This window comes from Ictidomys tridecemlineatus, chromosome 10 (genome assembly GCF_052094955.1).
Source record: "Ictidomys tridecemlineatus isolate mIctTri1 chromosome 10, mIctTri1.hap1, whole genome shotgun sequence".
NCBI lineage: Eukaryota > Metazoa > Chordata > Mammalia > Rodentia > Sciuridae > Ictidomys > Ictidomys tridecemlineatus.
In genome coordinates this window covers 1712475-1722041 of record NC_135486.1, presented here as the reverse complement: position 1 = coordinate 1722041, position 9567 = coordinate 1712475, and the positions used below count along the sequence as shown (strand labels likewise).

Here is a 9567-nt window from a genome sequence, read left to right as displayed (position 1 = left end):
TCCTGGAGGAAACAGGTGTAAGGAACACTCAGGGTGTTAGGCACATCGGGTTTAAGGAGAGCAGGTTGTAGGTGGTGAGAAGTTACGGAGAACACTAGACTCAGAGGTTCCCCTGCAGACAGGCGAGAGCGCAAGCCAGGACTCACTCAAGGTCGTCGGACCAGAGGGTGCCCCGGCTGGTCACAAAGGGGCACCCCTTTCTCATCTTCTCCTGACAAATTGCACCCCTCCCAGTTCCAAGCCCAAGGAAAGACAGACTCCGAGCTGACCGTCATGTCGTCGCTGGCCGGCTGGGGGGAGGTCCCCCGGTCCCCATGCCTGCATGTCGGGGTCCGGCCTGGGTGGACCCTCCCTGTCCCTGTGTGAGGAGCTGGCAGGGACGCAGCACACGCTGACCTTCACACACGCACACACTGAACCCGTCGTGTCCCCGCCCCGCATGCTGCAGAAGCCACCGAGCCCCACTCCCCCAGGACAGCAGCTTACCGGACACACACAGACCCACAGCGCCCAGAGGAGGTGCGCCTCTCCCTCAGCCGGGCAGTCCCCCGGGGCTGCTGACATCACAAAGGTGTCAACTGGCAACCTCCCTGTCATGTGGCTCTCCCCTGGCTCCCCTTCACTTGCAAACGCAGGGAAAGGGTGAGACCTTTCAGAGCCGCCAAGTGGGCCAGCTTCCAGCAGCGGGCTGGGGCCGAGAGCCGCCGCGCCGGGCGGCAGGGCACCGGGCCTCGCATTTCAACTTCTGCTCAGCTCTCCTGTAATGGAAAATTGCTCTGCACAAAGCTAGAGTGTTACAGTTCTTTCCAGCATCCCTCCCCCACCCGCCCGGGGCAGCCTTCAGATCAGAGGACGCAGGGAGCCCAGGAAGTGGAACGAGGGCAGTCCTGGCTTCTTACTATGTCCCTGGCTTCAGGCGCGGGCCCCAGGTGGTTGCTCTTTTCCTTTGGAATGGGGCTGGTTTCGGGGTCAAAGTGCCCAGATAACTGTCAGTGTCAAGCCCAGGAAGTGATCTGCACGGGCAGGCAGTTAACGGAATACCCCCGCAACATCCCCCTGGACACCCGGAGGCTGTACTTGAACAACAACAAGCTCGCCGACCTGCCAGCCATGCCCCTGGGGCTCCTCAGCGACCTGGTCTACTTGGACTGCCAGAACAACCGGATCCGGGAGGTGATGGACTACACCTTCATCGGGGTCTTCAAGCTCATCTACCTGGACCTCAGCTCCAACAACCTGACCTCCATCTCCCCGTTCAGCTTCTCCGTGCTCAGCAACCTGGTGCAGCTGAGCATCGCCAACAACCCCCGTCTGCTGTCCCTCCACAAGTACACCTTCGCCAACACCAGCTCCCTGAGGCACCTGGACCTCAGGAACACCGGCCTGCAGACCCTGGACTACGAGGCCTTCCACCACCTCGCAGTGCTGCAGACCCTGCACCTGAGCGGGAACCCCTGGAAGTGCAACTGCTCCTTCCTGGACTTCGCCATCTACCTCATCGTGTCCCATCTGGACCACCCAGGTGAGCGCTGGCAGGCGTGGGGGAGAAGTGAGGAGGAGCAGCGGCTGGTCCCAGGAAGACGGTCAGGGTGGCGAGGGCCGACCTAGGGGCTGCGGCTTAGTGGGCCATCTCTGAGCAGGAGCTGAGCTCTGGCCAACTTGCTCTCACTAGTTGGCTGCCCTTGGGAAAGTTCCCACCCGTCTGAGCCTCGGGCTCCTGATTCAGAGAGTGGGTACGTGGCGTGCCCTAATATGCAGGGCTGTATCCTGGTGTGTGTGGAAAGTACCACAGGGACGCTGCGCCCTTGGTGGACAGTGCTAGTCTGCGTCCCTCGGGGGCTGAGTCTCCAGGCTCTGTCGGTCAGCTCCGTCATCGTGGGCCACGGAGAGCCCAGTGGTGCAGGAGGCGTAGAAGGAAAGTTCAGCGAGGAAGGAGGGGAGGCCGGGGGAGGGAGGACGGAGTGGGCAGAGGAACCTCCTTCTCAGGGCTGCTGTCCTTCCTCCTGCTGTCCTCAAAGGCAGCAGCAAGGACGCAGCCCTGTGCAGATCCATGGGGACGGGTCACAGTGCTCGCTCTCCAGCAGGGAGATCCCGGGCTACAGGGGACCCTCAGGTCCTAGTGGGAGGTCTCCAGGCAGGCCGTGACCACATGGCCCCTGTGGCTGCCCAGGGCCTCGTGCCCTCTCCTTGGGGGCTTCACTCTCCTGTCCTTGTCCTCCACCGTCCTCTCCACCAATAGCACGACAGTCCAGCGAAGTCAGAGCTCCAGAGAAGTGAGAGATAACTACCCACAGGAAGCCTGGAGCCACCTGTAGGAAGTTCCCCCACGTGGCCATGTGTTAGGAATGTCCCTAGCCAAGATGGCAGGCTGCAGAGGATGGCAGAGGGAGCCTAGGGGGAGGGCAAGTACACCTGGCCCTCCTGCCCTCCAGGACATGTCACCAGACCTGCCGGCCAGGGCCTGGGGTAGCGGAGCAAGTGGGGACTCGGAGGTGAGCATGTGGCGCCCAGGTGCCTGGCCCTGCTCCGGACACTCAGCTTGAGCTGCAGAGTCCACCAGAGACTCTTCAGACCACCTTCTGAACGGTCAGCCGTTGCCCTGGGCAGGCTGCCTGGCTTCTGTCCACCACCTCCTCCAAGAGCCAGAGACAGTCTCCTCCTTCTGTCCACCGCTGTCTATGATGGTTTCTAGAAAGGGTCAGCGTCAGCCTCCTCCGCAGTCCTGGTACTTCCTGAAGGGCCCCTGTGGGGAGCCACCTCTCAGCCACGGGAGGACTCCTCTCCCGCCCTCCCCACCACACACACGGGTCTCCAGGGGCCTTCTGCCCTAGCTGGACAGAGCAGAGCCGCTGGCCCCTGCCCCTCCCAAGCCTGCCGATTTGGTCCCGCACACTTCCCCTCTCAGACTGCGTGGTGGGCTGAGCCTTGGAACGTTGGGGTGGGCCACTCTGGCTCCTCGACTGGGATGCGGTCCAGGGCTGAGCAGGAGATAGACCAGGTCTGTCCCCTGATGTTTGCAAGGGAACCAGAAGGGGTGCCCATCCCGCCAAGCTCACCAGGCCACAGGAACAAGGAGTGCGTCTCTCGGGGTCAACAAACCCTCCGTCCCCTGGCCAGGGGACCTGCACAGGCACCGGCAGCTGCTGCCGCTGGGTGGCCCGCGGGACCCCACCAGCCCACTTCATGAAGAAGCACAGCCCCGTGGCCCCGTGGCTCCTGTGCACCATTTTCACGTCTGTAAGACGTGGAGCCCTGGAGACAAACCCGAGAATAATTCACACGCTACCCAGCTTTGCTGCTGGGACAGTTTTCTCGCACACCACGTCACATTTCCCTTGAGTGTCACACTGACCCCTGAACTTTGTGCCCTCGGCCTCGGATGAGAAAGTAGACCAGCCCCGAATCACAGCCAGCGAGTGGCCATAAAGTGACTTGAGGTTTCAGATTCAGCTCTTATTAGAGGCCATGTCCCTGCCACTGTGACAACTTGCCGGAGATGATCTTCTGTAAACAGGGAAGGGTTCTCTGGGTCACAGTTTTGGAGGGGCCAGTTCAGGCAGTTGGCCTGCTCTGGGCCTGGGGAGGTTGCGTGGCACAGCGGGAGCGTGTGGCCCAGGGAGCCTCACCTGAGGGCAGCCCAGGACCAAGGGAAAGGAGAGAGCCGGGGCCCCACTCCCCTCCAAGGACAGCCCCAGGACCCTTTCCTGCCCCCAAGGCCCAGCTCCTACAGGCCCACCACCTCCCCAAAGCCCCAGGGGCTGGAGATGGAGCCTTTAACTCAGGGCCTCGGGACATCGGAGCCAACACGGCAGGGTCTCTCTGTGGAACGAGGCCAGCTGTGAAACCCACGGTCACCTCTTTCCATCAGTTGGTCCTCTCCTCCACGGAGGCCCACACACCCAAGACGGCCTCACTGGGGAGGACCAGCCACACGGCCTGGTGGGCCTGCCACCCACCCACAGGCCTCAGGGCTCAGTCTTGTGGGCCGCGTGCAGGCGCCCCCCCCTCCCCCACATCCAATCCCACACACACGTGAACACACCTGCACACGGCATGGACTCACACCAAGTGCAAAGGCATGCCCCATGTATGCACGCGTGCAGACCATACACGTGACATACAATGTGAGGCACAGGTACACACACACTCACACACGTGCACAGACTGGAACACACAGCCAGATGTCCCCGGAGCCTCTCCGGCCCCCCAGCCAGACCTCCACACACGGGAGATCTCATTCCCTTCCACCTCACGGTGCGGCTCCTGGGGGAGCATCCGCTCGGGCGCATCCTTGGTGACTCTGACCCTGGTGGTCTGAACGTCGCTTTCACACTGGCTCTCAAAGTGGTGACCTCTGCCTGGTTCCAGAACAGAGCCGACCCCTCTCCCGGTACCCGCGTTTCAGGATATAGGAAGACCCGTTATCAAATGCGCTGAGCAGCCTGGCTGCTTACACAGCGAAAGCCAACTCAAGACGCGGGAGCTGGTGCCCCGCAGCACCGGGAGCGCTAACCTGCGAGCGGCCTTGGGGGCAGCGCAGTGGCCTGCCGTGTGCGCAGCCCTGGCAGAGCAAGGCAGGGAGAGCAAGCGGCTCCACGCCACCTGTTCCTCTGCTCACTGCCTACTGTGCTCCAAACACGTGCTCAGGGGTGTCACGAGCCAGAGTCCTGGGGCTGTGCGGGAGAGTCACAGAACTCCAGGTCACCCCATGCACGTCCCAAGTTCCAGTCAGGCACAGCAGAGCGAAACAGAGCAAAAATGACCTGACTGTGCCTAGACACGCACCTGGGCTACAGCCGTGGAGGACAGCCATGCATGGGCAGCCGAGCCCAGGGCAGGACTCTGGTCCTGCAGGGAAAGACATGGGTGAGAACTCTGGCCCTGCTGCTCACGACCTGAGAAGTCTCGGAGAAGTCACTCGACCTCTCTGAACTTCAGTGTCCTCATCTTTAAGACAGAGATAATAATAGAACCAACCCACCTAGGGCTGTCACAGTGAGAAATGAGTGTTCGTGAGCCCCCGTCAGCCGTAGCCTGGCACAGCAGCGGCTCGTGCACACACAGTGGTGGGACAAGGAGGTGCAGGGGATGAGGGAGCCAAGCAGCCGAGTGGCCCCTGGTCCAGCGGTGCACCCACCAAGGCTCAGCAAGCTAGGGACTGAGGACAGTGCGCTCTCCCAGGAGGCAGGACCAGGTGCGGAAGGGAGCAGCGGGAAATGTGACGCAGGAATCATGGGAAGAGTTGGGGGTTAGATGATCATGAACACAGGGGTCCAGACCCAGTCAGCGCTGAGACTCGGGGCTGGACAGTAAGGGGGTGCTCCTGACTCCCCCAGTCTGAGCTCAGAGCTCACCTATGAAAGTCCCTAAAAGTTAATGAACAAATAAGAAAACTTGTAAAGAACATCCCACTTGCAGAGGCAGGTAGAGATACCAGGCGGCCCTGGGAGACGGGGCAAGCCGCCTTCCCCCTGTGGGAGGCACTGTGACGTGACCTTGAGGGTCAGAAGCCTCATGATTTAAGAATACTGAGAACAACCTCCCGACGCTGCCTGGCCCTGAGCTGAAATCACCCACCGGAGGTCCCCCCTCTGAGTCCCAGAATGTGTCAAGGTTTTGAAGAGGACCCTGCGGAACCCCCTGGCCTGGATGAGCCCCGCCTCAGGGGGAGGAGCCCGCTCTCGGGACACCCGACCAGCGGAGGGTGATTGGCAAGAGGGAACCTTGGAGGGACAGAGGCCTTGGAAGGAAAGGGAGAGGGTGGAGAAGACGGGGGCAACAACATGCCCCGTTCCATGTTGGCCCACCCCCTGCAGAGGGGTGAGAGAAAGTGAATGTTTGGTCCCCTGTTCCAGCAAGAGGGCAGGGTACGCTGACACTTGCCCAAATCGGGCAGAGATAGGGTGCTGTCGTTGAGGGTCTGAGTCAAAAGAGACCCCCAATGTGCCCTCACCAGATGTGCCAAGAAGAGCGCGTCCCCAGGAGCCACATCCTCACTGTCCCCAGCCAAGCAGCACAGGGTTAAAACACACCCACACAGCCATTTCCTTTTTAGCCCAGGTCAGCAAGTAGGGGGACAGATTCCTGGCCCAAGCTGTGATTTTCCATCCCTGATGCCGTCTGAAGGGGAGCGAGGCAGTGAGTGTTCTCCAGCAGGACAGGGTCGGATGCTTCTCAGCGGCTCTTAAGAGCATCGGCGACTCTGAGCTCCTGGACTTAGTGATCTGGCCTCCCACATCCGTGTCCCTGCATCCCCGAAGTCTGTCCAGCAGATGTTTCTGCACTAGTAGGAACCATTTACATATGTGGCCTCCCAAGCAGTGGCCACTGGCCACATGTGACTCTGGTGCTCTTGAGATTGACCTCGTACAACTGGGGCATTTGTAATTCCACTTCATTTCCGTTCCTGTAAATGCCACTCAAGGCGGGAGCTACCACGGTGGTCAAGAAGCCCCTGCCATGGGGTGCCAAAGGTAAGTGGCTGGCGTGTAGCCCCACGTGGACAAGTCCTGACACACTCCGTGTCTCTCCAGGGCCACGATGCTCCTTATTTCCTGAGGCGTCCCAGCCTACTCAGTGTGAGAGGTTTTGTAGCTCACCCTGTGTCCAGCATTGTCATAGGACGCTGGGGAGGTCTGACCCAGAGAAAGTCATGATCCTGTCTTCCTGTAGGACATAAGGGCTCCGAGAGAGGTGACATCGGGGTGACAGCCAGGAAGCCCTGCCCTAGTCTCAGCCAAGCCACGGTGTGATTTGGGGAAAGTCATGTCCTGGTCAAGTCTCACTGTTCTTTAGAGCAAGGGAGCAGGATCGATGTCTCTGAGTCTCCTTGTGCTGTAGGTTAAGGACTTAGATCTACAGGGAAGACACACGTGATGTAAGAGGAGAGCAGCAGTCAGCAGACAGGGTCCCAGAGAGTGTGCCGAGCCGGTGCCCAGGTGGGGGTCTCCTGGAAGAGGCTTTGGCTGCAGAGTTAGGAAGGGCACTTGGGAAGGAGAGGCCTCGGCGGCCTGCACTCTCCTCCTCCCGCCGAGAGCACCCTGGGGAGGTGGAACAGCCCCCGTGGAGGGTCTCTGTGCCCCCGACTGCTCCACTGCTCAGACATCGGTCCTCAACCTCCAGCGAACACAAGGACCCTGGCTCCTCGCCTGTGATTGGGATTCAGTGAGCGGCCAGTGCAAGTGCCCTTAGACCAGCTTCCAGAAACCCTGGGCCATGTCCTGTGCTCCCCAGCTCGGGAGCAGCTCCCACTGCTGAGCAAATTGATTCTCACTGAGATGCTAATGGACGATCATGTTCCGAAACGTCTGCTCCGACAGCCACGGTTTGACCGGGAACAACAGCCAACGGTGATCATGCAGAAGCGTCAGGCTACTGGGGGTCAAGAGGGGCAGTGTGAGGACCGAGGGTCCCTCTGTGTCACTCCCTCTGTGTCACTCGTAAATCACAGTCCTGAGGCAGCCCTGTGGTGGGGCCCAAACAGCAAGGAGGGGCCTGGGCACAGTGCCACAGAGGCAGGCGGGGGACAAAGCCACACAGGGACATCTGCAGGGAGCAGATGGGCTGGGTCGTGTGCTGCTGCGGGTCCAAGTCCTCTCGAGGGCATTTTGAGCAGGGAACATCCTAGTTTCACTCCAAGGCTACCACTTCCCATGCTCCAGACTGCTGTCACAGGACAATGGCCCTGTTTCAACCCACCAGGTACAAAGTCACCCTCAACTGCCAAAACGCAGATTCCCAGAATGAATTCAGGTCCTCGCACAATTCCACCCATACTGCCAGCGTCTCCTCCATCAGGAAATTGAGATGGAGGCCAGAGGCCAACACACCAAGAACCGCGGGCAGAAGCAGCTGCAGGCTGCCCAGGGCTCCGCCACCTGGCTCCTGTGCCCTCCCACAAACTCCCTGGCCTGGTGGCCCCTGCACAAGGCCGGAGGGCAGCCTCCAGGGAGAGCCAGGAGCCCAGACATCCCAAACCCAGGAGGGGCGGGAGGGGCAGGGTGTGTGTTCAGGAGGGTCCTGGGCAGGTCCCCGTGTGGCGGGGTCTGGGTTCCTCCAGCTCAGATTCCTCAGACCCACACACGTCCCCGGGGCGCCCGGCACTGCTGGGCCTGGGGAAAGCAGCAGAGTAGGGCTGAGGAGGACCAGCCTCACCCTCTGCCCCTCGAGGGGGACCTGGCAGAGAGCGGATGCCATGTAAGGGGAGCGGGTCGGCCTGGCCGGGTGTTGAGCGACTTCCTGGGTCACCTGCTCCGGGGTCTGGCAGGTCCAGCACTAGTGTCAGGAGGGGACTTCTGCAGGCCTCAGGTAGGAGTGGGAGGCCTCGACAGGTCCCAAGGAAGCTGTGCAGGTGGTCCCTGTCCTCCCTGACTTAGGCACAAGCCCACGTCACCAAGAAGTCTGCATCACTTTCTCGGATGGACTGGAAGCTCTAGGAGAGCCTGGAGGCCACTCACTGACCCCTCGCGGGCACACTCCCACAGCCAGGACTGGTGGCACCCCCTGAGAACCCAGCCTCAAGCACACAGACCTCTGGGGACATGGGCCACTCTTGAGGCAGGGACAGTGAGGAGGTGGGGGAAGCTGAGCCCACTGTGAGCTGTGGAGGGGGAGGGTCCTGCGGGTCAGCAGCCACCCACACGTTCTGACCTGAAATGCAGCGTAGAGGACAGACGCAACGCGGTTCTCAGCTGGGGTCACCATCCGCAGGGAGTCCGGGGCAGGGGAGGGACCGCACAGTGACCACCGAGGCCACAGCACTCACCCGGTGCTGGCCAGGCACAGTGCCTTTGGTGGCCTCCAATTCATCCAATTAAAACTGTTGGGACGGGGCCCGAGGCCCGTGAGACCAGCCCTTGTCGTGTCCAGTGTGTCTTCTAACAGCCAAGAGGCTCTGGCCCGGGCATTTGGCAGGGCGGGGTCTGGGCATCATCACCCAGTGGGTCTCACTGTGGCCAAGGGGCCCAGCCTGGCTCCCGAGTGCACTCATTGCTGACCGGTCACTAAGGCCAGGAAGACGGGGACTGGGAGCAGGCGGGGGTCCAGGCGATGAGCGGGAAGGGAGGGCCCTCTGAGAAGGCGGGACTTTCATGTGTGATTCCAGCTGAAGGTGGGGGGCAGGCCAGGGGGAGGGAACGCCCTGTTCTGCCTGGCCCTGGGGAGGGGACGCCCTGTTCTGCCTGGCCCTGGGGAGGGGACGCCCTGTTCTGCCTGGCCCTGGGGAGGGTGGCACTGCCCGGCAGCGAGGGTTCTATGTGGCTTTTCAGAGCGTGTGGCTGGTCGTGGAGCATGTCCAGCTCTAAGCCACACTGACTGGCCACTTGAGGTCTCTCTAGCTTCCAAGGCCCAGCCTGCCGCAGAGGCTCCCTCACACCACCACACCTGCTCTCGAGGTGGCAGCAGAAGTGCCCGGGGTTGGATGCAGTCATCTCAAGGCTTCACACTGTGACCTTCTCTCCTGCTGAGATTCTAATACACCAGAAGGGGTCACAAGGAAAGGGGGACCCCCTGAACCCGCATGCCACAGGCCGGGCCCGGAGCCTAAATACCTGCGAGCAGGGAGCATCG

The 9567-nt window shown here is 61.4% G+C and overlaps 1 protein-coding gene across 1 annotated transcript; it reads left to right on the top strand.

Annotated features, from left to right (window-relative positions):
• Positions 1-218: 218 nt before the first annotated feature.
• Positions 219-1608, top strand: Lrrc52 (leucine rich repeat containing 52). Its single transcript, XM_078023144.1, has one exon. The coding sequence runs from the start codon at positions 901-903 to the stop codon at positions 1606-1608; it is 708 nt and encodes a 235-aa protein (XP_077879270.1). The 5' UTR covers positions 219-900.
• The last annotated feature ends 7959 nt before the right edge of the window (positions 1609-9567 follow it).

Coding starts and splice junctions, on each gene's coding strand:
- Lrrc52 (XM_078023144.1), top strand. CDS start 901: ATGTCCCTGGCTTCAGGCGCGGGCCCCAGGTGGTTGCTCTTTTCCTTT.